Source organism: Sus scrofa, chromosome 3 (genome assembly GCF_054392235.1).
Source record: "Sus scrofa isolate SSC_HxYL_T2T_F1_AM1 chromosome 3, Sscrofa_HxYL_maternal_Yorkshire_Landrace_v2.0, whole genome shotgun sequence".
In the NCBI taxonomy this organism is placed as follows: Eukaryota; Metazoa; Chordata; class Mammalia; order Artiodactyla; family Suidae; genus Sus; species Sus scrofa.
This window is the reverse complement of record NC_139385.1, coordinates 110275792-110303251: the sequence shown is the minus strand read 5'-3', so window position 1 is coordinate 110303251 and position 27460 is coordinate 110275792. Positions and strand designations below refer to the sequence as shown.

General features: G+C 35.6%; 1 protein-coding gene and 2 long non-coding RNA genes across 18 annotated transcripts in view; all 3 read left to right on the top strand.

Moving 5' to 3' along the window:
* LOC146404854 (uncharacterized) overlaps positions 1–27460 on the top strand; it is a 1116837-nt gene that overhangs the window by 1004495 nt on the left and 84882 nt on the right. The gene's annotated exons all lie outside the window — the stretch shown is intronic.
* EML4 (EMAP like 4) overlaps positions 1–27460 on the top strand; it is a 150007-nt gene that overhangs the window by 51381 nt on the left and 71166 nt on the right. For all 14 annotated transcript variants that reach the window (XR_014842088.1, XR_014842086.1, XR_014842087.1 and 11 more), the window contains exons 2-3: positions 8316–8498; positions 26578–26707. Coding sequence is in view for 8 of the 14 variants with exons in the window: in XM_021087582.2 (XP_020943241.1) it covers positions 8316–8498; positions 26578–26707 (313 nt within the window). In the remaining 6 variants the exon portion in view is untranslated. The remainder of the gene's footprint in view (positions 1–8315; positions 8499–26577; positions 26708–27460) is intronic.
* LOC146404855 (uncharacterized) lies at positions 9807–14142 on the top strand. The gene is made up of 2 exons (XR_014842153.1): positions 9807–10725; positions 11411–14142. It is a non-coding gene; the product is annotated as an uncharacterized LOC146404855 (long non-coding RNA).

Sequence of the window (27460 nt, the reverse complement as noted above, 5' to 3'; positions counted from 1 at the left end):
GCAAAATCCTCTGAAACCCCATTTCACAGAGACACACCTCCATTCTCTCTATACATCTGTATGTGTATGTATGCCTGTGGATAGACAGTTCTACACTGACACAACTACACTATAAATGTTGCCTGCAGTTTTTTTCCTCTCCATAGTATGTTGTTACTCCTATTTAACTTACTTGTTTATGATTTTATATAAACCCTAACCCTATATATCATCCTTTTTAAGAGCTACATGGTATACAGTAATACAGCCATTTATTTAACCAGTTCCTCCATTGATAGTTCTTTAGACTAGTACCTTCACTTTTTTCTAACTATAAACACTTCATGGTACTGTTACTGCCTCCTCATGGTTCTTCACTCATATTAGCTCTTCGGATATTTGCCAGGACCATTCTACAAGACCTGCCCAGTATTTTAATGTAAGTGCTTTAGGAAAGTGAGATCAGAGACTTAAAAGAAATTTTTTTTAATTTGTTCTTTGGATGATATTATGTCTCACCTTTTTGAAATGGACTGTTGTTTTTTTTTTCCAAAAGTTCATAGGTAACAATCTTAGGGTCATAGCATTAGCCCTAAAAACAGTCATAAAAGCCATCTACTTTAGTTGTTTTTAATGACACAAAACCTCAGGATTCTTTGGAAGTACAACTCCATTTTTGTCTATTTTGGGATTTAATTTGCAAAAACAGTTTCACTATTCTTGAAAAAAAAAGTGAGTAAATTCATTATGCACTGTAGTCATCTTCATTCCCCATCCCCTCTCAGAAGAGAAAAATCACTAACTTCTACTTCAGAAAAAGAGTATAATACAATGTTTTAGTTGTCTTTATGATGTAGATATTCTTTTATCTGTGGACACCTCCCTACCACGATCCCTGCCCTACATCATCAGAAGTAACTATTGTCATAAATTTTCTGTATATCATTTCCTTGTTTTATGCTTTTATTCTAATCAGTTACTTATTTTTGTATTTTTTGAACTTCATGTGAAGACTGACTTGCTTTTTACACTCCTTACTATATTGCTGAGATTTATTTATACATCATGTTGCATGTAGCCATAGTTCTTTTTTACCATTCTGTAATATTCTGTTGAAAGTTTATATTGCAATTTACACATTTTACCATCAGTGGACATTTAGATTTCCAGATCATTTCATTTGTGAATTTGCTGTTGTGAATGCTACTGAACATTTCTCTTGATGTATGTATGTAAGAGCAGAGATTGGGAACCTGTGCCTGGCAGTCCGCAAAAAAGTTTTATTGGAACATTTCCGTACCTAGTCATTTACATACATATGTGTTAGATACACACATAATTTACATATTACATGTTTTGTGTTGCAAAGGCAGATTTGGATAGTTGCTGCAGAGATTATGTGGTCTGTGAAGCCTAAAATATTTATTGTCTGGCCCTCAAAGAGAAAGATTGGCAGTCCTGCTGTAGTCAGGGTATGTACACCTGGGGGTGGAATTGCTGGTCGTATGTGCTGGTCATATGTGCATCTTTTACCAGATGATGCCAAAGTTGGGATTTTTTTTTTTTTTTTTTAACCTCAAAATTGTTGAAACAGTTTATGGTCTATCAGTAACGAAGGAGAATTCACTGTATTCTTTAACCTTGGGAATACTTGATATTGTCACACTTTCAATTTTTTACCAGTTTGGTGAGCTTAAAATAGTATTTCATATGGTTTTAATTTCTCCCTTTCAAGATTATTAATGAGGTGCTTGAGCCTCATTTCATATATGTTCATTGGCCATTTATGGTTTTTTCTCCAATGAAGTGTTTAGCCATGGCTTTTGCCAGTTTTTCTTTAGGATTTTTTGTCTTTCTTACTGATTTGTGGAAATTCTTTATTCAAGTTTCTAATCTTTTATCACTTACAGGTGTGAGAACTATCTTTTCCTAGTTTGTGAACTGCTTTTTCCTTTTACTGTGTCTTTTAGGAACATATGTTCTAAATTCTAATGCAGTTATGTATCAGTATTTGCTCTTATGGATAGTGCTTTCTGTATCTTGTTTAGAGATAATTCTCTTTACTTGTAGAAATTAAAGATAGTCTCTATTTTTCCAAAGTTCTTATAATTTTGCCTTTAATTCTTTAATCTACTTGGATTTGATTTTCAGGTGTGCTGAAGATAGGGACTTCAATTTAATGAATTTTAATGAATTGTTAAATTTTATTTTAACCTGGGAAGTTGAATCATTGTTTCTTCACATTTTTTTGAGTTAGAATCTTCTCCTCTTCCTCTGGGACTCCAGGGACATAAATATTGGACCTTAGGTTGTGTCCATTTTTTTCCCCTCTATGTTTAAATTGTATTCATAAAATGCATAATGTATATGCGTATAATGTACATATATAATCTTTTTAAAAAGAGATCCTAATTTCAGAGATTTTTTTCAATGAGTTTTATTATATTTATAGTTGTACAACCATCATCACCACCTAATTTTACAACATTTCCATCCCAAACTCTGAGCCCATCCCTTCCCACCTCAGAGATTTTTTTTTTTCTTATAAATAGTGCAAAAAGCTTGGTTACCCAGTATCCCATAATGTGGGAAATTAGATTGGAAAAGAATGTTGCTATAGACTGGCATAGTTAATATATACTGCAAAGAAAGAAGCAGAAAAGATATGAAAAAAGATTGTAAGTTTGAAAACAGAGTACCTTAAATTATTTAATTAGAAAAAGCCTCCGGGGCATCATTTTATCACAGTGCTTGTAGTGCAAAGTAGTATTTTCGGTGAAGACTGAGTCATCTAGAAGGGGCTATGTTATAATTACATGCCCTTGTTAGGATGACAGGAAAGTAATGTTCCATTTTAGAAAGATTTACATAAAATCATTGACATTCAAAAGGTTCTAGAATTTACAGGCGGGCTTCATTCTGATAGGATGCTGGGTTGCCAGCTTTTAAATGTTTAGAACACAGTGTATTTATCTCTGCAGAGTTAAAACATATTTCCTGACAATTCAGAGACAAATTAACTATGATTCACTGTACTAAAAGCATAATGAGTGGCTACCATTGCAGTTTTAAAACTGTAATATTGGATATTAAAATTTACCAGTTACATGTAGATTAACTTGGACCTCTAATAAAAGAGACTTACTTATGCCAGTAAATAGATTAGACTGATGGAAAAGACCATTATGGACCTTCTTTCTTTACCCCCTCCCCCCAATGAACTTAAGAATCCTTGGGAGTTTGTCTGTAGTTCACATTTTAACCCTCAAGGCTAGAAAGTTTTTTTGAGAGGGGAGCAAAGAGATTACCATGGTATAAGGAAAAGGAATCAGTGTACTTTGAATTAAGAAAGGGGAGTAGAAAAAGCCACCAGAAAATAGGTATATTCTGTCTGCCGAACAGATGTATTCTTAAAAAGTTTATTGTGAATGCGCATGTGGTACATTAGAGACTGGGAGAGAAATAAGAACAAAGTTTTGAAAATGGTAAGAGCGGGTTCTGTGGAGTCATCTGAGGAAGGAGTTCTAACCTCAGTTTGCTGTGTGTGCACGAGTAACTCAGTAACTCTGATTTTTCAGACTTAGTTTATTTATCTATAAAGCGGCAGGAGGGGTTGTTGATGTTTAAAATAGTTTGTTTTAGCTTTTGTAATTGGTGAATGTGAATTTAAGTTAATTCCTTAATCTCTCATGTGTTCCTTTGTAAAGTTGGAATATTATGTCTGGAGGAAATTTGTTTTAAGAAATTAAGCTTCAGGATCACAGTGTTTTAGCTTAAATATAAGTTTAAATAATATATGAAAAGTAGGATATGATGTTTTTATTGTGAAATTTGAAAAATATAGAAATACTTATACTGAAAAGCAAAAATTTCCTTTTACGCTTATCCTTCCAATCTCATTCTCCTAGTCAGAAATAACCCAATTACTAGTTTAATGTGTATGGTTCTAGACTTCAGTGTGTACTTTATATACATACATAAATGTGAAGTTTTTTGTTTATTTTTTTAGAAGTATGTTTTGGTGCCTGTGTATATGTTTCAGTAAATTATTTGGTTTCATGTTGTTCCTTAGTTTGTTTATTCCACTTGAGTTGTCTTATGGATCTTTCACCTTTCTGGTTTACATATGTAAACCTTATTTTTATAATATTTTTATACCTTATAATAATACCTTTATAATATTTTATACCTTATTATTTTATATTACCTTATATAATACCTTTATTTTTTATACCTTATTATTTTTCATTGCATGGTATTCTGTGGTGTGAACATATCATGGCTTAGTAACCCCATCTAGGGACTTTAGATCATTTCCAGTTTTGTGGCAATAATAAACAGTGTAGTGAAGAACACCACTACACAGAACAGTAACTTACTGACCCCTCACTTTATGGCAGTGCTATCTATACATTATTTCATCTGATATCTCAAACCTGAGATAAATACTAATCAGCATGAAGAAATAACATGAGGAAACCAGTCACAGAGCTAGTAAGTAGCAAACATATATATACAGGCAGTGTAACACCAGAATTTATGCACAGTTCTAGCATAGCTTTTATTGCCCCTGCAAAGGAGATGGGCCAAGATATTAGGAAGATACTAGGATTTTAGGGCTGTAGGGAACTGTAGAGATCAAGTAACTGTGCAGCTTTGCGTCTCTCTTGCCACTCCTGCCTTAGTTTGAGTGACCCTGTAATTGATAATTCAAAGTGGGAAAGTTTAGAGTGAAAGAAAGGAGCATTGTGATAATATTTTTACACAATAGTGGAAATGTTTGTTCTGGACAAATTGAGACACATGAATGTCTTAGCCCTAACCTAAGGCCTAGGCCACCTTTATCTTTCACACAGGTTACTGCTTTAACCTCCAGCCTGGTCTCCTTGCATTTCCTCTCATCCTGTTCTAATCCATTCTCACACAGCAGCCAAAATAACCTCTTTAAAATTGTAATCTGATTATATCACTTTATAGTTTAAACCCTGTCTAGCTTTATGAAAGAATGTATTTATCCGGTCCTCCTGTGATTATTGTTAAGATGCAGCATGAAATAAAAGGCACTTAAACTGTGAGTCAGAAGTCCTCTGAGTCTCAGATATCAAGACTAGTTCGGTGACTTTGGGAAAGCCAACCTTCTCAAGCTGGCTTCTTGAGCTGTTCCCTCAAATATAAAATATAGATAGAGCAAGGAGGGGGATGAGGTAATAAATATGAAAGTTACTGTATAAACACAGGGCATGGTTAATAATTAACTTTTTGCTTGATGTGTGCTTTGAAATACTGTCCTTGTGTGTTATCAAAGTTATCTAGCAGGTTGTGGTAGGATTTTTACAAGCTGAACCTCCTTTCATGTGACTCTCCAAGTTTCACAAAAACCTTAGTCATTTTTAAAAAATCAAAGTGGCTTACCAAAATAAAAGTTAGTCACTGTGTTGGTACTAAAACCCAGGACTATACCCTTAGCATTAGAATCTGATCATCTTTCCACTAGGCTTTGCTGTCTTCCCAGAAGAATTAAGAAGATTATGTGTTTATAAAAATCACATAAATATTTTACCTGTGATTGTAATTTAGATATAGAACTTATCTTCCATAAATTGAGAACAATTTAGTAAGTCATATCCATATAATTTACTAACTTAAGACCTTTGACTTATACATGATGGCTTATAGAAAGGGAGTTTATTAGGTTACATGATTAGCTAAAAGGAATATTAGAATAGCTCAGAATCAAAGGGCCAGAGGTTCAGAGACTAGAAATGGAACTCAGAACTCTATCACTGACAGCCCTGTGTGTCCATATAGCTGACAAACCAAGAAGGATGGGCTACACCTCTCTCCATCTCTCTCCCCACCCCAACTTCTGAAATTTGGGAGGACTCCATTTGGCCTAACCCGTATCTTATAGCCACTTCTGTGGTATTAGATTGAACCATATGAAATTACCAGTAGTCAATCATATTTTTACCAACTGAAAAATCCATTTCATATGATTCAACGTATTAATAGTGCAGGGTGTTAGGAGAATGAGGCATCATAGATTGACAGCCATAATGGAACTTCAAAAACTAGTGGAGTTCATGGAGGCGCTGCTGTTCCCCTGTCACAGGAAGGAAAACAGAAAAGTATTCTGGACAGACAAAAATAACAGTAACCACTGTGTAACACACTTGAAGAGTATGGATCAGCTAGAATTCAGCTAGGCCACTGTGGAAATGAAAAAGGCCTCAAATATAAAAATTTTTCAAATGAGAAGCTGAATCGTTCTTACAAGTCTTGTAGTTTGGCATATCTGCCTTTTATGTAATAAATATGCCCTCAAATTATACCTTTTGTACTTTACTGTTGTATGTTAGACATTTATTGAGTGTCAGACATGTTCTGGGTACGTATTCTGGTATGTTGCTCATAAGGATCATACTTAAAGACAGATAAATTGAGGTTCTAAGAGGTAAAATAACTTGCCTAAGATTATACAACTAATTATCAAACTAGAAGTTGAAGTCTAAATTGAAAATAAACCCAACTCTTCCTTCTATTCCTTTCTCAAAGATTGTCATTTAAATACCTCTAAAGACAGAAGAGAGTACATATGTATGCCTGAGATATCTGTAGGCATGTAAGATCTTAAATATGAATATGTTTACTGCTCCATGATAAATTATAACTTTTTTTTTTTTTTTTTTTTGCTTTTTAGGGCCATATCTGCAGCATGTGGAAGTTCCTAGGTTAGGGATCCAGTTGGAGCTGCAGACACCAGCCAATGCCGCAGCCACAGCAACTCAGGATCCCAGCCACATCTGCAACATACACCACAACTCGTGGCAATGCTGGATCCTTCACCCACTTAGCAAGACCAGGGATTGAATCCACATCCTCATGGATACTAGTCGGGTTTGTTACTGCTGAACCATAGCGGGAACTCTGATAACTTTGGTTTTTAAATGTTGAGGGTTTTGTTGTTGCTTTTAACTCAAACTTTGAGTTAAATTGTCTACTTAAGAAGTAAGTCAGGAAGAGAAAGACAAATACCATATGATATCACTTATACCTGGAATCTAATATACAGCACACATGAACCTTTTCACAGACAAGAAAATCATGGACTTGGAGAATAGACTTGTGGTTGCCAAGGGGGAGGGGAAGGGAGTGGAATGGATGGGGTGCTTGAGGTTAATAGATGCAGACTATTGCCTTTGGGATAGATTAGCAATGAGATCCTGCTGTGTATCACTGGGAACTATGTCTGGTCACTTATGATGGAGCACGATAATGTGAGAAAAAAGAATATACATGTATGTGTAACTGAGTCACTTTGCTGTACAGTGGAAAATTGATAGAACACTGTAAACCAAGTATAATGGAAAAAAATTAAAATGATTATATAAAAAGCACACACTTTCTCAGAAAAAAAATTGTCTACTTAAGATAATCTGGCACATTTTCTCAGTCTGAGAAAAATGGCACACTATACCTTTTTGTGTGAATGACTGACCCAGTTTATATTCTTCAGATCAAACTATTAATGTGAGAATCTCATTTCCCCCCTGAGTTTTTCTGCTTGTAGTAAATTAGCCAATTACAATTGATCTTTCATGCATTTAGACATAGTTAACCCAGCAAAGCAGTGTACTCTAAAGTTACATAGCTTTGGAAATAGTTTGTAATTGCTACGTTATAACTAAACTTTTACTTTTTGTTATTGTTCTTGTTACATACCTAAGGCAAATAATAGCTCCCTGCTTTAAGAAACCAGGCCTTTTTTACAGAGAGGTTGAGGCATTGGGAAGCGAAAAAGAGCAGAGAAAGGGCTTTTACTAATTATGTAGCCGTTTCTGGGGGAGGAGGTTGGGAGTATAATGATAAAAACAGAAGTAGAGAATTCTCCCTGATCATTGATGATGAAGGTGAGGGGTTCCCAGGCTGATACATAAAGCAATACTGAAGTGATCTGACTCATTGTTTATTTTCATAAACAAATACACAATAAGAAGGATGCTTTGAATAGTTTTCTCTCTTGCAGATTTCTATTTTTCTACAAAGTGATATATTCAGGGAACATTTTGGTGAAAAAACAATTAAGGCGATAGTATAATATAGAGAGAATTTTACCATGGGAAAATTTTCATAATTTTAATTATATGCCAGCTGTATTAACTTTTTCTATTTTATATTAGTTCATGCAGCAAGAAAATCTTAATAGATGTTAATCTGTAAATTTTTTTTTCAATTTTTCTCATCTTTTAAAAGACTTTTCTGGTATAGTTTTTCTTAAATGTCATTAGATTCAGGCAGTTTGCTTTAAAATATTCCGTATTTTCTTTACTTTATAGATGATAGTATTTCTGCTGCAAGTACTTCTGATGTTCAAGATCGCCTCTCAGCTCTTGAGTTAAGAGTTCAACAACAAGAAGATGAAATCACTGTGCTAAAGGCAGCTTTGGCTGATGTTTTAAGGCGTCTTGCAATCTCTGAAGATCATGTAGCCTCAGTGAAGAAATCAGTCCCAAGTAAAGGTAATTAAGTGTGTTATAAAGTAGAAAGAGTTTTGCCCTTTTGTAACATTTTCTTTGAAATAATGTATTAAATTTGTGTATTTTATCAGTGACATTGAGACTGGGAATATAAAACTGTAGTTTCTCTTTTGGATTACTTGTGATTATAGTTGGTTTTACATTTCCTTTTTCTATATTCCCAAGGAATTCTTAAAGTTTATTATTTACTATTTTAAATTGGGAAGTTTTTGTGTAATGCCACTGATTATACTTACAGGCTTTTATGTCATATTGTTTATATTAATTTAGTATCTTCCAGCTAGGTAATAAATTTACTGAGGGCAGGAACTGAATCATTTTTGGTGTCTCCCATAACCTTAGCATTGTATCTTTGAACACAGCAGGTAGGCACTCATACTTTTAAAGAAATGACTATAGTTCATATAGCTTCATTCTATGCCTTCTGTTGCCATTAGTCAGCAGAATCCTGAAGAATTTAATTTAAACTTTGAAATTTAATTTAAACTTTGAAACTTACTGCCAACTCATCAGTTCAATGAAAATTTTAACTTCTAGACATTGGGGATTTTTACAGATTGAAATAAACAGTTATTAGGCCCCTTTGTCTGAGGTTGTTAGGCTCTTATCTTCCTCTGATCACCAAGAAGGAATTAAAAATTCTTTCACAGTTAAGCAATCAAACATGCCATTTTATACAGCTTACTGATTTCATGGTAAAGCAGATGGACATTGGTATGATTATCCCCATTCGGCAATGGGAAAAGGAATGGGTTCATTAGCTTACCTCTCTGCTGTAATATGTCAGTACCAGTGATTAACTTAGGGAGGAGTCTTATACAACTCCTAGATTTTAGCTAGAGATTAGAGTTAACCAGGATATGTGGAGCAGATTTGAAAGAAAGATTATAAATTCAGTTTTTGAATGTTGAGTTTGAGGCATATATGCTGTGTAGATACATATTAATGACTGAATTATAGGTCTAGTGCTCATGCTAGTTATGGCTAGCAATAAGAATTTGGGAATGTTCAGCTTGTGGGTGATAGCTGAAGCCATAGGAGGAGGATGTAAAGTGAGAAGGCAGTTCAGGATAGTCCTGTCGGGAGCTCCAGGGTTTTGGCATAGTGAAGAGCAGAGTGATTCGTGTTGCCAGCTGCTACAAAGAGGTTAAGTAACACAAAGACTGAGAGGTGACCATTTGATTTGACACTTATGAGAATATTAGAAACCTCTTCAAAAGGAATTTTAGTGGATGATAAGATTACAAACTTACTGCAGTTTTGTCTTTTTGTTTGTTTGTTTTGTTATTTGTAATTTTGTTTTGTTTTGCCTTGCCCACAGCATGTGGAAGTTCCTAGGACAGGGGTTGAACCTGCACCACAGCAGTGACAATTCAGGATCCTTAACTTGCTGTGCCTCAGAAGCAGCAATTGAGAATTGTGGAATCAAGAGCAGCAACTACAGCCAGTCTTTTCAAGAAATTTGCCTTAGAAGGAAAAGGGTAGTAGCTAGAAGAGGATGCTAAATTGAAGTCCTAGCTTTAATTATGTTTACTTTTTAAGATTTTATAGACTTGAGAAGAAAAATAGGTTGAGGACAAAAAGGCAGCAGAAATGATATTGGTGGGGGAGAAGTGGTGGTGATTGAGGCAGGTTTCCTGAGAGATTGAGAAAGCATGTTAGAACGGGTGAAAAACTGTTAGTCTTAGAGGAGGAGAAAAAAAGAAAAAGAAAAAAAGGCTACTTCTGAGATATAATGGATAAGATAAAACTAAGAGAAGGTTGATATATATTCACAGTTGTTAGGGCTGAAAGTTTCATTCCTTATCACTTTCTCCTCTGGTGACATTGATGCCCTTTAAGAAAGTAAGACAGTTCCTGGGTAGTGGGGAAAAAAAGGAAGTCACCGTTTGGAATGGTTAAAGTGGGGAATGGAAGACCACAGACATGAAAGAAATGCTCAAGGACTCCGAGGGTACTGAAGTGTGGGGGGCATTCATTCTGCCTGATTTTGTAATAACTGTTCTTATACTTCCGACCCTCCAGCTCTCTGGGCCTGGGTGTTAATAGTGGAGAGTTAGATGGCAGGATGGGTCTTTTCCATTAGTGGTTAGTTAGATAAATGTGTCAGTGACATGCGACAAGGAATCTGAGAATTTGGCAAAAGACTTGATTGAAACTGCTTTGGTTAATAATGTTATAATGTGAGTTTTTAATTTTTTGAGAACCAGTTTTGAGGACTGCCAAGATCAAGCCGGGTGGGGGGGGGGGATTATTTGGGCGTTCCCGTTGTGGCGCCGTGGAAACAAATCTGACTAGTGTCCACGAGAATGCAGGCTCGAGCCCTGGCCTCTCTCAGTGGGTTAAGGATCTGGTGTTGCTGTGAGCTCTGGTGTAAGTTGCACGTGGTGGCTTGGATCCTGAGCTGCTATGGCTGTGGTGTAGGCCGGAGGCTGTAGCTCTGATTCGACCCCTAGCCTGGGAACTTCCATATGCCTCTAGTGTGGCCTGAAAAAATTTTTTTAATTGGTTTTCGATTGACTTTTATAAGAGGATTCTAGAGTTATTAGAATAGAATGGGGGACCAGATAAGTTAATATGTATGGACTTTACTGGGGAAGTAAACTGCATAAAGAGAAGAACCAGATCCTCTTCTATTATTGGTGTATGTACCCTCGGCTTCTGGCTCTATAAGTATTTTAAATACTGTAAGAAAAAATCACGTAGTATTTGGTTATTATCCACGATATTTTTTGCTTGTTCGTTTTGCTTTTTGGGGGCGGGACCTGCAGCATATGGAAGTTCCCAGGCTATGGGTCGAATCAGAGCTACAGCTGCCAGCGTATGCCACAGCCGCAGTAATTCGGGATCCCATCCATGTCTGCGATCTACACCAGAGCTCACAGCAACACCAGATCCTTAACCCACTGAGCAAGGCCCATCGAACCCGGCATCCTCATGGTTACTAGTGGGGTTTGTTACTGCTGAGCCAAAATGGGAACTCCCACAATATTTTTTAAAGCTTATTTTAAATAATTTGTATTAATCTGTAGTTTTTTAAAAAAATTTTGTTATGCTAAAACAATAGTAAATTGTCATTTTGTGTTGGGGAAAAATTAGTGTTTTCTTATTTACTAAGGTATTTTAGTAAATAAATATTTATAGAGAAACTTAAAGACTGTTCTTTTTAAAATTTGGCACATAGATAGTATTTTGTATGACACATCAGTTACTTAGCACCTATCTGTTTGAGTATCATAAAATACAAATAGTTAAATAGCTATAATACCTATCCTCCAGAAACATACTTTTTGTAAGTCGTGCTTTTCTAGTTGTCATTCATAATTCCTTTGTCTCTAAAGTGAGTTTAGGATTAGTTTTGTTACAGGCTCTTTAGTGAAGATTTCTTCAGTTCTAGAGCCACCTGCAACTACTACATTGAAACCTTTTCTTTCCACATAGTACCAACTCTTAATCCTTAGTAACAACTTTATTAGTTAGGGAGATACTAAGTTCCTTTCCATTAATTCTACATCCTAAGTTTGCTTTGACTGGTGTTCTTATAATATGCTGATGTGGTTCACATTTTGAAATGAACTCTACTAGTGATTATTCTTTAAGTTACTCTTTTACAGTAGACACCAGCTTTGAACTACTGGCTATAAAATGGATCGATGATGGAAGGATTGATTATATAATACTTCGGAGAAATATTATTTGAGAAATGAGCATAACTCATTAAGAATTACTCTATCATTAGTGAAAAAATTTCCCTGTTTTCTATTCTTGATATTAAAACATTGAGAAGTACATTTTAAAAGTTTCATTAATTTTATTATTGGTAATTCTAAACAGCTTTATCTTGAAGTTTATATATGGTTTACTACAGAAAGTAACTGGAAAAGAAATAAGTGAAACTTCACTATTGTCATTTTTATATAACCTAAAAAAAGATCAAATATCAGTTTTGACATTAAATAGGAGTAATATATTAATGATATAAATATTTGGAATAAACATTTTAAGCAAAGTACTTTCTAACCAAGGAAAACTTTTTTAAAAAGAAATTATTTTGTAGGGATTTTGTATTTTTCTTTCACTTAATAAGTAAAGAATCTGAAATTAACGTTATGTCAGTTATACCTCAGTTAAAAGAATTAAGTCATTTCTGATACTATAAGAAAGTTTTGTATGTGAATTTCTTAGTCCCCTGTGAAATTAGAATTTGTAGTATTCAGTCTCGCATAAATTACTGACAGGACAATAATCACTACCATCTTCATAAAATATTTAGCATTTTTAGAGGATTTTTCTTTAGAGGCAAGACTATAAACCATGGATAAGTAGGTGGAACCCTTTTATAAAGCTGTAGTTAAAAGTATAGGTCAGCTTCCTCATTGATGAAGACATCTATTACATGGTTGTGCTAGATAGTGGTGATATGGAAACATGACTTGACTTCAGGTATCACTAAAACTAAATGTGTTTGCTAATGGTTTAATGACAGTCTATGTCATTTCATGGTAGTATTGCCATTCAGTAAATGCCAAAATCAAAAACACACCTAACTAGTCATTTCAGTATTTTTAGTTCTGTTCTTTTAGTTTATCCTTTCCAGTGTGCCAGCAGTATTAAAAGCTAATCTCCATTTTTTTTCTTGAATATATTATATCAGACACAAGGTAGAAAGTTTTCCCAGTAGTTTTAGAGGTGGCCAGTCATTTAAATTTCTCATATACCTTCTCTTCTGTTGGAGAATTCTTTCCTTTTGACGGCATATGTTCATAATATATACACCAGTTGCAGCTGAATCCCTGCCAAAAGGAAAAAAAAAAATTACCTGTACTTTGGAGCAGAAGGGAAGGTCCAGGGAACACTCTGGCAGTTTTAACTGCCAGGAAGACAAATTATGTCACAGCTGGTGCCTGGGAAACCCATTAAGACCTCTTGGGGTGACCAAATGAATGTAATTTGAGAATACAGCCTACTGGCAATATGTGAAGACAAGCTGTTAGTACACAATGGTATAAAAGCACAGGAGTCAAATTATCTGAAGGTGGGAAACAGTCATTTTTTTAAACCAGGAAACTGCTGGTAAACCAGAAATATCAAGCATTGTAACTGCCACTTGAGAAATGAGAGGACCCAGAGGCAAAATTGAAATTTAAAGGATATCATTTCTCCCAAAAAACACATTGCTAATTATGTAGACTCTGGGATAGTGTGCAGGCACAGATCTGCATCATTTGGCTCTTGCTCCAGATAACATTTATGACAAGAGAGGGATTCTCATGAGTTTGCTGTAAACGTTGTTGATAAGTAAATTACATTAATCAGTTAGAAGGTGTGAATTTCCTTGGTGGGGCCTTGGGCTAAAATGATTCATAATTGTGGTAGGGGATAGGATAGTGTCTTATTATTTTGACAGCATATCAAAGACTTCTGAGCTGCTCTTTGTATATGAAAATAACTGGGCAGACATTGCCTCAGACCAGGCAGCACAGAGCTCCATTCCTCTATGAGAGTCAAATGCTCTTTGGTCATTTCTGCTCAAAAGATACTTTAAAAGAATGAGCGGTTAAGGGAACTAAAGTACACATTCCTGTGAGACAAAAGGAAAGGAGAAAAGTACAGATGAAATTCCAAATGGAAAAGATAAAATTTGATGAAGTACATGTAGTGCTCCATTTTTTTTCAAAGAATGAAGCAAAGTAACTGACATTGCAAAAGGTAGCAGGGAGCTTGAAAATGCGGAGAGAGTGGAAGAGATATACAGTTGGAGCTGTGGGGCATATGATAGGGAATCTGAGATAAAGAAAAAGATTTTGAGTAAAGTTCTTCCTTCATGGATCGTTTTTATCCTTCTGATCAAAAGTTTTTCATCCTTTAAGGTCTCAAATTAATTCCTGAAATTGATCTATGTTTTGTCTCTTCTTGAAGCTGTTTTAAAATTTCATTACGGGTCTCTTTTGGTGTATGTATGTGTATGTAATTTTGCTTCTGCTGGATTATAAACTATCTATAAACAATTTCTTACTAACATAACTAGCCTTGGGATGACTCAGTAAATTTAAATTAAATTTAAAATTAAATGTGGAAAGAAGAAACTTATAGAAACAAAGTTATTTTTTAAATTGCTCTTTGGATGGAGGGATTGGGACAGATGCAAGAATAAGAAGATATTACAGGTAAGAGTAGCAAGATGGATTTCAGATTTGCAACGCATGTAACAGTTCTTAGTGATAACTTTATTGTGTGACCTGTTTTGGTGGTGATTGTTCAGCAGTTGTAATTTTGGTATTTTCATGCGAGAAGCTGAGCTTAAGTCCTACTCCAACATCTTGTCCTAACCTATTGTATGAATCTAGAGTACAGTGAAATTCATTAGTATTTAGGAACTGTCAGGCTAAGATGTCAGAAAGGTCATCTGTTTGGGTCTATCATCAAGATATATAAATCATAATGGTTCATATTCTTATGTCACAATAAGGTAAGATGAAGTATGAAATTTATCATTGGCCTTGGCATTGTGATGGATAAAACTAAAACTGTGATGAAAACTAACTTAGTACCTTCCTAGTTTATAGACTCTTAGCCTAAATAAGAAATAAATAATATAAAACAAAACTTAAAAATAAAATACAATCTTATTTCAGCTTGGTTGCTTAATCAGAAATAGAACTGCTTTTGTACCTTTAGTTACTACAGGTCACATTGCTTTCAGTCTTCCAGTCTTGCAGGCTAATCTTTGAGAGGGTTGTGGATCCATCTTTTTAATGTACGAGCCCTGAGGGAAAGGGATGTATATATACAAACGCGTGTGTGTAGTTAGTGATGCATCCTAGTTATAAATTTCAGTAACCGTTAATATTCATTTTTTTTGCTCCTAATATTCTAAATTTCAAAACATACACTCCTGACTTTTCAGCTGAAAAATAAGCATTTGCTCGCAATTCCTTTTTGTTTTCTGCATCTGCTTTACTTAACGCATTGCCTGTACCTTGGGAGGCCATCCACTCTTTATCTAAATACTAAGGATTCCCAGTACTGAGAGTTATCTGAAACTCCTTTTAGTCTTGTCTTCCTATTTACATAAGTATCTGGGTATTTTGATGATTTAATAGTATTCTCTGTTAGAATTTCCTTTCCCCCTCCTCCATCTGATGAATTCCTATCTGTTATTTTGATGATTTAATAGTATTCTCTGTTAGAATTTCCTTTCCCCCTCCTCCGTCTGATGAATTCCTATCTGTTATTTTGATGATTTAATAGTATTCTCTGTTAGAATTTCCTTTCCCCTCTTCCATCTGATGAATTCCTATCTGTTATCCTGGCATGGCTCAAAATGTCACTCTCCACAAGACAATTATTTTTTTCTACTTACCATTTCTTCTGCCTGGACTCAAATCTTGATTTCACTCCCTACTACAATATAACCTGGAGCATGTTAATAATCTCTCTAGGCTTCAGTTTTTTATCAGCAGAAATGGGGTGGTAATAGTAAATCCTTTCAAGGATTATAGTGAAGATTAAAGGATATAATAATTACTAAGTACTTAGGATAACAATGCTTAGCACACAGCAAGTGCTTGATCATTAATATTACTCCATACCACCTAATATTTTCACAGTTGTCTCTTTCCTTCATCTTTTTAATGTACTAGGCAGAGTTTTAGGTGCTGGAGATTAAAGAAATAGAATACACTGATTTTGCCTCCATAGGTCTTTAGGTAAAGTGAGAAGACAAATAAGTCGATAATCATAAAACTGCATGATAATTATATTAAAAAGGTAAGTTTAGGGTGATGTAGAAGCACCTAACTGGAACTGAAGTTGGAGTTTCCTTGTAGGAGGTGACAGCAACGTTTGTCTGTCTTAACATCCACTTATTGGTGCCAGTTCCCAAATTGCTTACCTGTATTCTAGACTTGAGCACTTAAGAATTAACTGTCTAATTACTAACTGTTCTGCTTATACATCCCTCAGAATGAATAAATGTAAAATGTCCCCAAACTGATATCATCATCTTTTGAAGACTTAAGTGTTTCTTAAAACTACCTCTTCCTTTCCATTTATGCTACCCATCTCTTATTTCAGGTCCCCATCATGCTATGCTTAGACAGTCCCCTGAAATCTGCTTGTCACATAGCCACTAAGTGGTTCTCTAAATATAAATTGAACTAAATCTTCTCAGCTTAAAACCTTTTGGTAGTCTCTATTCCCTACAGACAAAGTCTCCAGGATCAACTTCTGCTTACCTCTCCCATCTAGACTTTCCTCTGCCATCTGGACTCTGCCCTTTCTTGTTCTACATTCTCACCACATAAAGACCTTTTGTCTAACTCACCCCAGTGCCATATACACTTACACACCCCACTTTGCCGTTATCTTCTTTCTGTTTCTTTACACACACTGGCATAAGATCCCAGTATCTTAATCACCTTCCTTACCTGGCTGTCTCCTACTTATTCTTTAAGACTTTGTTCTGTGTTTTTCCTAGGAAGCCTTTCTTGAACTCTGTGCCTTTAATCGTCCTTATAGAATTATGTGTCTTTTCTGTGTACTTTTATGATACTCTGTTCAGATCCCTCTGTTGTACTTACCACATATTTTCATTGCTAGCCTGATTCCCTTGCAGGATTTTAATTCATTGATGCCTGTGGCTGCCTTGTACTCTCTTGTAAACATAAGGCTACAATCATAATAGGCCCTGCGTAAATATTTGATGGGTACATAGTTGGTTGTTATATGGTAATTTAGACAAGTTGGGGTGACAGGCGCATGCAGAGAGAAGGACTATCCACTGCTGAGTGTGGAAGGAGTAAAACTAGTTTAGGCATTCAAAATAAACAGAAACATGAGGTATGAGGTTGGGAGTGTCAAAAAATGAGCCTCAACTGGTAGGGCCCATAGTGAAAAGTTTTCTTATGTCTTGCTAAAGAATTTAATTTTTATCCTGAGGGCAATGGAGAGCCATCAAAGAGTTTTGAATTGAAGAATGACAAGTAGATTTACACTAATCCATTAATTCTAAGATGCCTATATTTCTTACATTTTAACATTTCTGGAATTGCAATGCATCTTATAATTGATTGTGTTTTACAGTTCTCGTAAGCAACACTTCTTTCTAGTGGTATTCAAGATAATAGTACATAATACCATTGATGGCAAATTAAATTCAAAGACAGCATGTTTTAGAAAGCTGTTTGGACATAGTGTGTAGAATGCTTTAAGAGCAGAGTAATACTACAAGAAGGAAGAATAGAGATAAACTGATCATAATCCAGAAGAGAAATTTGAGGCAGTAATGGCAAAGATGAGTTCAAATAATTATTCAGATATTAACTGCTTTCCGTTATTCAAGCACAGTGCTAAACACAGGGATACATAAAAGAGTCATGAAACAAGGTTTCCAGATAGAATTACAGATATTTAAAAATGGTTTAAGTCAAAATGGATTATAAACCTCAAAGTAAGGGTTAAAACCATAAAACTTCTATAAGAAAATATATATAGGAGAAAATCTTAGTGAGCTTGGGTTTGGCAAAATGTCTTAAATCAGACACAGGTACAAATAATAAGAGAAAAATCAATTAATTGAACTTCATCTTTTTTTTTTTCTTCTTTTTAAGGCTGCAGCTGCTTTTACTGCCAGCCTATACCACAGCAACTCCTCTTTTTTTGGTATTTTGTCTTTTTAGGGCATATGGTGGTTCCCAGGCTAGGGGTCTAATCAGAGCTATAGCTGCTGGGCTACACCACAGCCACAGCAACACCAGATCCAAGCTGTATCTGTGACCTGTACCATAGCTCACAGCAACGCCGGATCCTTAACCCACTGAGTGAGGCCAGGGATCGAACCCACGACCTCACAGTTCCTAATTGAATTTGTTTCTGCTGCGCCATGACGAAAACTCCCCAAGTTTTTAAATATGTTATTCCAAAGACTGTCTTGAAAAATAAAAGGGCAAACTACGTAACAGTAGACAATATTTGCAAGACATGTATTTGTCAAAGGACTTTAACTGGAATATATTTTTAAAAACTCTTACAACTCAATTATTAGGAAGAGCTTATTTTAAAAGTAGATAAAAGGGAGTTCCCATTGTGGCTTAGTGGTTACAAACCACTATCCATGGGTACACGGATTTGATCCCTGGCCTCATTCAGTGGATTAAGGATCTGGCATTGTTGTGAGCTGTGGTGTAGGTTGCAGACACAGCTCGGATCCTGTGTTGCTGTGGCTATGGCATAGGCTACCAGCTGCAGCTCCAATTTAACCCCTAGCCTGGGAACTTAGATACGCCTTGGGTGTGGCCCTAAAAAAAAAGAAAAAAAAGTAGGTAAAAATTTGAATAGACACTTCACCAAAAAAGATATATGTTCATGTCAAATAAGTACATGAAAATATATTTAACACCTTTAGAATTAAGGAAATGCAAATTGAAACTATGGTGAATTGCCGCTACATGCTTTCTAGGATGGCTAAAATTTAAAAGTTTGTTCATTCTAAGCGTTTGCAACAATGTGAAGCAACTGGAACTTGACAGTGTTAGCAGGAGTATAAAATGGTACATCCGCTTTGAAAAAGAGCCTAGCAGTTTCTTTAAAAGTTATGCATTCATATGTCACCTAGTTTAGGCATTTACCTTTGAGAAATGTCCACCCAAAGATTTGTACACTTATATTTATTGTAGCTTTATTTGTAATAGTAGAAAACTGGAAACTATCCAGTGTAAACAGGTAACTAAATGAATTAAAACATTGTTATATATATGTCCATATAATGGGATGGCATTGGGCTATAAAAAGGAATAATCTGTTGATATATATGTCATCTCAGATGAATCTCAAGATAATTATACTGAATTTTAAAATGCAGGCAGAGAAGATATTTACTATATTATTCCATTTATATAAAATTCTAGGAAATGCAAACTAATTTATACTGATTGGAAGTAGGTCAGTGGTTTCCTGGGGGCAAGAGTGAGGAAAGAGAGATGGATTACAGAGGAATGCAAGGAAACTTTAGATAATCATGGCCATGTTCATTATCTTGATTGTGGTGATTCTTTCACAGGCACATATGTATGTCAAAACTTAGTAAATTTTATACTTTATATATGTGTAACTTGTACATTAGTTTCAACAAATCTGGGGGGTGGGATTTTTCAGAGTTATAGAAGCAACAGAGGAATTAATCACCCATTGAATGTTGGCAGTAAGGAAATGGAGGAATCAAAGCTGATTTTCTGTTTTCTGGTTTGTACAGTAAATGGGTGGTGTGTCCTTCACCATGAATCACAGAGTACCAGGTTTTAATTGTTTTCTTTGGTGGGAGGAGGGAAACAAGTTTGTGGGAAGATGTTCAATAGAAGTTATATATAAAAAATTATGAGAAGGGTATGATGGCTGTCTGAATAGCGAAGATATTTATCTTGCCAATAAAATCTGAGCAAAAAAAGAATATCCAGCAAATGAAAGTGAGAAGAAATGGTGAGAACTAAGTAGAAATTCAGACAAGGTCAGTGTTCTAGAAACCAAAGACATTATCCTTATCTGAGTGATCAGCAATTTTAGATGTTGAAGAAAATGTGAGCAAGATGAGGACTGAAAAATATCCATTGAATTTAGTGAAAAAGAAGTCATTGGTGATCTTGGCAAGAAAGTTTCTATGAAATGGTTAGATGACAGCCAGATTGCGGAAGGTTGAGGTGCAAATAGAAAGTAAAGACAGGTGGCTCTTTTCCAAATGTTAGACTTGTAATAGAGGTGAGTGAGTGCCTATGTCAAGGGGGTGGAGGGTGGGGTCATGGGAATACAGGATCAAGGAGTTGCTTTGAGTATATAGCCATCCCTTAGTATCCAGTTGATTCCAGGACCCTTGAAGACACCACAATTCAAGGATGCTCAAGTCCCTGATGTAAAATGGCATAGTACAATTGTCCTGCAGACTTGAGCATCTTTGGAGTTTGTGGGGGTTTCGGGGTGTGCTGGAACTAATCCCCTATGGATGCCAAGGGACAGCTGTATGTGTTTATGAATTATATACAGAATTATGTATTTATTTTTCGAATAGCAGTAACTTGGTGTTTAGCAAGTGGAATATCTACAGTTTATTAAATTCTAAATGAGTTACAGAGGACTTACTACTCATGCAAATTGTGATCCTAATCAGAATATTTAGAAGCAAAAGAGAGTATCCCATTTATACTAACTGGGAGAATGTGTTTGTTTTTCTGTTGGAGACAATTGCTAGCTTGGTGTGTGTGAAATACAAGCTCTTCTTTTCTCCTTGAAGTAAAACAACATGAAGTAACTTTTCTCTCTTTGCATATTTGTGTGTAAGGATCTAAACTAATTTAAAACAGAAAATTCAAAAATGACTATTGGTCCATGACCTGTGTCACTGCTGCATTCCAGTTTATCACAAGATTTACACATAATTCATTCCTGAAAGACATACATCATATGTATATGTTGAAGGGGCTTTGATAAAGAAATTTTAAAATATAATAAAATTATTTGTACTTCCATCCATCTTCGGTGTGGCTCCAAAATTTCTCCAGTGTTTCTAATTTTTATTTTTCTTTCACTAGGGCCTATACATTCAGCCACATTCAGTGAGAGGTCAGTTTAGGTTAAAGATTTGTCATTTTCAACATACAGTACTTAATAATTTTCCACCATATAGTATGTCTTTGAGACCTTCCTTTTACTCACATCAGCATCTTCATTTTTCTACTTTTCCATTTATTTTGCATAATAAAGATAATAAAATGACTAGATAATTGCGCAAAATTTTCAGTTTTTTTTAAATTGTTGCTACTCTATGGAGTAAACTTTATAACTGGCTCAATAGTTGGAAGCCTGTATGTTAAATAATAAAAAGGAAGCCATTATATATAGGCCCTGAAATGGCCAAGACACATCAAAAGATATCTAGTCTTTCTAGAGTAAGTATCTAGGATGTGAATAGAGCTTCCTAAGACTGTTCAAAACTGTGAGTCATGCACTACCATCTAATCATATGAAGATGAATGATAATTCCACAGGATACCTTGAAAGCATATGAGGAGCTGAACAGTCAGCTGTAGGACCTAGAAACATTGATCATGTATTGATTTCTTTTTTAAAAAAACATTTTTTACTGCGGTAAAATATACATAACATAAAATTTACCTCTTTAACCATTTTTAGGGGTACAGTTTGGTGGCATTAAATTTATTCACGTTGTTGTGTACCAGCACCACCATCCATTTCTAGAACTCTTTCATCTTCCCAAACTGAAACTCTGTATCCATTCACTCCTCACCCCCCACACCCCTGACCCTAGCAGCTGCAATTTTGTTTTCTGTTTCTATGAATTTGACTACTCCAGGTGCCTTGTATAATTGAAATCATAAAATATATGTCCTTTTCTGTCTGGCTTATTTCACTTAGAATAGTGTCTTCAGGGTTGATCCATGTTATAGTATGTTTCACAATTTTATTCCTTTTTTAGACTGAATAGTATTCCATTATATGTATGTACCATTCATCTGTCAGTAGACATTTGGGAGGTTTCCATCTTTTTGGCTGTTGTAAATAATGCTGCTATGAATATTGCTCTACAGATATTTTCTTCACTCCCCGCTTTCAATTCTTTTAGGTGTATATACCTAGAATTGGAATTGCCAGGTTATATGGTACTTCCATGTTTAACTTTTTGAGGAATAGCCAATACTGTTTTCTACAGCAGGTGTACCATTTTACAGTCCTCTCAGAAATACACAAGGATTCAGGTTTCTTCACATCCTTGTTAACACTTGTTATTTTTGTTTGCTTGTTTAGTTTAGTTTTGTTTTTTAATTAATTAATTAATTTCGCTTTTTAGGGCCACACCCACGGCATACGGAGGTTCCCAGGCTAGGGGTCCAGTCGGAGCTACAGCTGCCAGCCTACACCACAGCCACAGCAACACCAGATCTGAGCTGCATCTGCAACCTACACCATAGCTCACAGCAACGCTGGATCCTTAACCCACTGAGAGAGGCCGGGGACTGAACCTGCAACCTCATGGTTCCTAGTTGGATTCGTTTCTGCTGTGCCATGATGGAAATTCCTGTTTTGTTTTTTAAATAACAGCCATCCTAATGGGTGTGATTGATCTCTTTTTACTTGAGACAAAGTTTATTTATTTATTTTTTTTAGTTAATTTTTTTATTACTCAATGAATTTATTACATTTGTAGTTGTACAATGATCATCACAATCCAATTTTACAGGATTTCCATCCCACAACCCCAGAGCATCCCCCCACCCCCCAAACTGTCTCCTTTGGAGACCATAAGTTTTTCAAAGTCTGTGAGTCAGTATCTGTTCTGCAAAGTTCAGTCTGTCCTTTTTTCAGATTCCACATGTCAGTGAAAGCATTTGATGTTGGTGTCTCATTGTATGGCTGACCTCATTTAGCATGATAATTTCTAGGTCCATCCATGTTGCTAAAAATGCCGGTCTTTCGTTCCTTTTAATGGCTGAGTACTATTCCATTGTGTACATGTACCACATCTTCTTGATCCGCTCCTCTGTTGATGGACATTTAGGGTGTTTCCATGTCTTGGCTATTGCAAGTAGTGCTGCAGTGAACGTCGGAGTACATGTGTCTTTGTGAGTCACGGTTGTCTCTGGATAGATGCTCAGGAGTGGGATTGCTGGGTCAAATGGTAGTTCTATTTTTAGTTTTCTGAGGAATCTCCATCCTGTTTTCCACAGTGGTTGCACCAATTTACAATCCCACCAACAGTGTACTAGGGTTCCTTTTTCTCCACACCCTCTCCAGCACTTATTGTTTGTAGACTTTTTGATGATGGCCATTCTGGCTGGTGTAAGGTGGTACCTCATAGTGGTTTTGATTTGCATTTCTCTAATAATGAGTGATGTTGAACATCTTTCCATGTGTTTTTTGGCCATCTGTATGTTTTCTGAGATGAAGTTTAGAACGTTGAAAGAGAGCATAAGAAGTGATTGTAGACTATATGCATTTTTAATATAGTGGCTAGTGGGTTTTTTGCATAACAAGTTTAAAAATATTTATTTCAAAAATCAGCTAGTGATTAGCAGAAGCAGTGCTCAGAGGAAAATTTATAGCTGTATATACCCGTATTATAAAAGAGAAAAGGAGGGCACACTTCAGGACATTAGCATACTATGGCCTTCTTTGCATGGCAAAGCAATAAAACTGTTTTTTTCTCCTTCGCCAAAAAAAAAGAAAAAAGATCTCAATCAATAACCTAACTTTAATCTTAAGGGAAGAGAAAAGAAAGGAAAAAAAATGAAAACCAAAGCTTGCAGAAGGAAGGAAGTAGTAAAGATTAGAGGTAAATGAAACAGGGAACAGAAAAACAATAGAATTAGTGAAGCCAAAAGTTGATTTAAAAAAAAATTAAAAAGATAAACGACAAACTAGAATGAATAAGAAAATAAGAAGGAAGACTTAAACTGTTGAAATCAGAAGTGAAAATGGGAGATATTAATACAGACCTTTTAGAAATAAAAGGATTTTAAGAGAGCACTCTAAACAATTTGCATCATATAATCCTATTGAAAAATAGGCAAAAATCTTGAATAGCTATTTCTCCAAAGAAGATATACAAATGGCCAGCAAGCCCAGTAAAAGATTCTCATTATTAGGAGTTCCTGTCATGGCTCAGCGGTAACAAACTCCACTAGTATCTATGAGGATGTGTGTTTGATCCCTTGCCTCACTCAGTGGATTAAAGATCCAGCATTGCCCGGAGCTGTGGGGTAGGTCGCAGATGCGTGGCTGTGGCGTAGGCTGGCAGCTATAGCTCAAATTTGACCCCTAGTCTGGAGACTTTCATATGCCGAGGGTGTAGCCCTAAAAAGACAAAAAAAAAAAAAAAAAAAAGATTCTCATTATTAGGAAAATGTAAATCGAAACCATGATGAGATAGTACTGCATAGCCACTGAGATGGCTATAATTTTAAAAACAAACAAAAATGAAAAATAACAAGTGTTGGCAAGGATGTGGTGGAATTGGAAGCTTCATGTGTTGCTTGTAGCATTGTAACATGGTGCTGGTGCTAGATTTGGAGTTCCTCATAAGTTAAACATAAAATAACCCTGTGACCCAAAAATCCTATTCCTAGTTATATACCCCCAAATGTAATTGAAAACATGTTCAAATAGAAATTTGGGTGCAGATGCAGCACTATTAACAGTAGCCAAAAGGTGGAAATAACCCACATGTCCATGAACAGATGAATGGATACATAAAATGTGGCATAGTCCTACAATGGAATATTATTCAGCCATAAAAAAGAATAAAGTGCTATTACCTTGCTGCCACATGGATGAACCTTAAAAACTTTGTGCTAAGTGAAAGAAGCTGGACACAAAAACACATATTATATGATTCCATGTATATGAATATTCAGAATAGGCAGAACTATAGAGACAATGCAGATTAATGGTTGACAAGGACAGGGGGAGGAAGGGGTAATAAAATGTTCTGAACTGAGTAGTGGGAATGGTTGCTCAATATTGTGAATATAATAAATGCCACTGAATTGCACATTTTCAAATAGTTAAAATCATAAATTTTGTACATATTTTACCACAATAAAAATAAAAAGTCCCTATAACAAGAAGTCACGTGTTTGGCAGTTTAGCACTAAATCTAGTGACCAGTGATACTAGCATAATTTGGAGGTTATTGTACCTTACTATGTGAAAATTTTCCTTCTATTCTTCTGATTCATTCCATCTGAGGTAGGGGCTAGAAGTTTCTATATTAAGTAAGCACTTTAGATGATTCCACGTGGTCCCCGACAGCTTATTATTGTCAAAAATGCAGTGCTATACATACATTGTGTGCATAACACTGTAGGATGCCAAATATTTTAGGCTCTCTATATAATGGGTTTTGCTCTCTGTGTTTTTATAAAGAGAAGCAAACAAAGAAACATGAGTTCCTGTTGTGGCTCAGCGGAAATGAATCTGACTAGCATGCATGAGGATGCAAGTTCCATCCCTGGCCTTGCTCAGTGGGTTAAGGATCCAATGTTGCCATGAGCTGTGCTGTAGGTCAAAGATGTGGCTTGGATCTGGCATTGCTGTGGCTGTGGCATAGGCTGGCAGCTGTAGCTCCGATTGCACCCCTAGCCTGGGAACCTCCATATGCTGTGCATGCAGCCCTAAAAAGACAAAAAGAAAAAAAAAAAGAAACATGAAATTGGCCGATTATAAAAGTTAGATTTTCTTGTCTGCATGTGAGAAAACTAAGCCCAGAAATTCAAAATTATTCTCTAGTCCCAAATTTTTTAAAAATACTCCTCTTAGTAAATGTGGCTCTTTTGTGAGTTTGAGTCTTCCTGACCCTCCCAGCATACCCACTACACATTTTTTCCAATCCTTCTACGGTGTAAATTAAGATAACAAGGTATTTTATATACTTATAGTTTATTTATATGGGACAATATTCTAAGATTTAGCCCCCCCACCCCCGCCCCTTGCTTTTTAGGGCTGCACCTGCAGCGTATGGAAGTTCCCAGGCTTGGGGTGGAATCAGAGCTGCAGCTGGCAGCCTGTGCCACAGCCACAACAATGCTGGATCCAAGCCACATCTGTGACCTAGACCACAGCTTATGGCAAGGCCGGATCCTTAATCCACTGAGCAGAGCCAGGGGTCAAACCTGCATCCTTATGGATACTTGTTGAGTTCATTACCACTGAGCCACAATGGGAGTTCCTATTTCTGAAAATTGATGTTTAAGGGATTTGTGGTGTACTTGGGGCACACCTTTGAATCATGTACTTTAAAGCTGCTGTGTCAAGAGCAAATCATTTAGCTAGAGAATGAGTCTAGCCACAATTCAGGAACTTATCATGGCTTTTCTATAAGTCTGTTTTGATGAGATGAAATCTTCGGACAATAACATTGCATGTGCATACAGGGGGAAACAATCTGCTTGCTAGGTCTAAACACTAATGGCCTTACTTTTTTTTTTTTAAGTTCTAATCTTTGGGGAATATTTTGAAATTTGGTGTAAATAATTTTTTCTTAACCATCTATCTCTAGGCCAGCCAGGCCTTCGAGAAGCTATTTCCATGTCCTGTATAACCAATGGGAGTGGTTCAAACAGAAAACCAAGTCACACCAGCTCTGTCTCAATCGCAAGAAAAGAAACTCTTTCATCTGCTGCTAAAAGGTATCCATTTGTAAAAAAGCTAACATTGCAAAATTGTCTGACTATGATAACTCAGTCTACTTTTGAAAAGAATATGAAATAGAGCTGTATGGAATTCAGGTGAGCATGTCTTTTGAATTCTTTGCCTCTAAATGTGGAGATAGCCAGCCTATACTCACTGAGTTTATGTTCATCATACCTATGGAGTTGTACGAGGAAGCTTTTACTTCTTACTAAAGCAAGCAGTTCCGTTTCCTGGTTTGTGGGTTTGTTTGTTTTTTTTTAATTGTTTCTTTTAAATAAGCGTTTGTTGATGAGATAAGCATCACTGTATTTAATGTAATTTTATAAGTGATAAATTTATCATCACATATTTAAAGAGGAAATAGAATCTTTTATATATATCTACATTAATGGAAGAGTAAATGCCATTATAACTTTTATTCTTTAACCAGGACTATAAAATTGAGGCTTAATTTAAAATATTATAATACTATGTTGTGTCCTTGTATGTTAAGGGATGGTGGGCAGGAGGGCATTGGAAATACTGTAATTGTAAAAGTTTCAGTGGATTACAGATTAACATTCCCAATGTTCTTTTCATCAGTTAATTGATTCAATCTACTCAATAAAATTGCTTCACGATTTTTCTGCTTTTGTGTAATTTCTAACAGATTATTCCATATAGTTTGGAAAGACCATAAAAGATTAACCACATAATCTTATATCTGTTTTCTTCAGATATGAGATTGATTAAAGAATGATTAAGGAAAA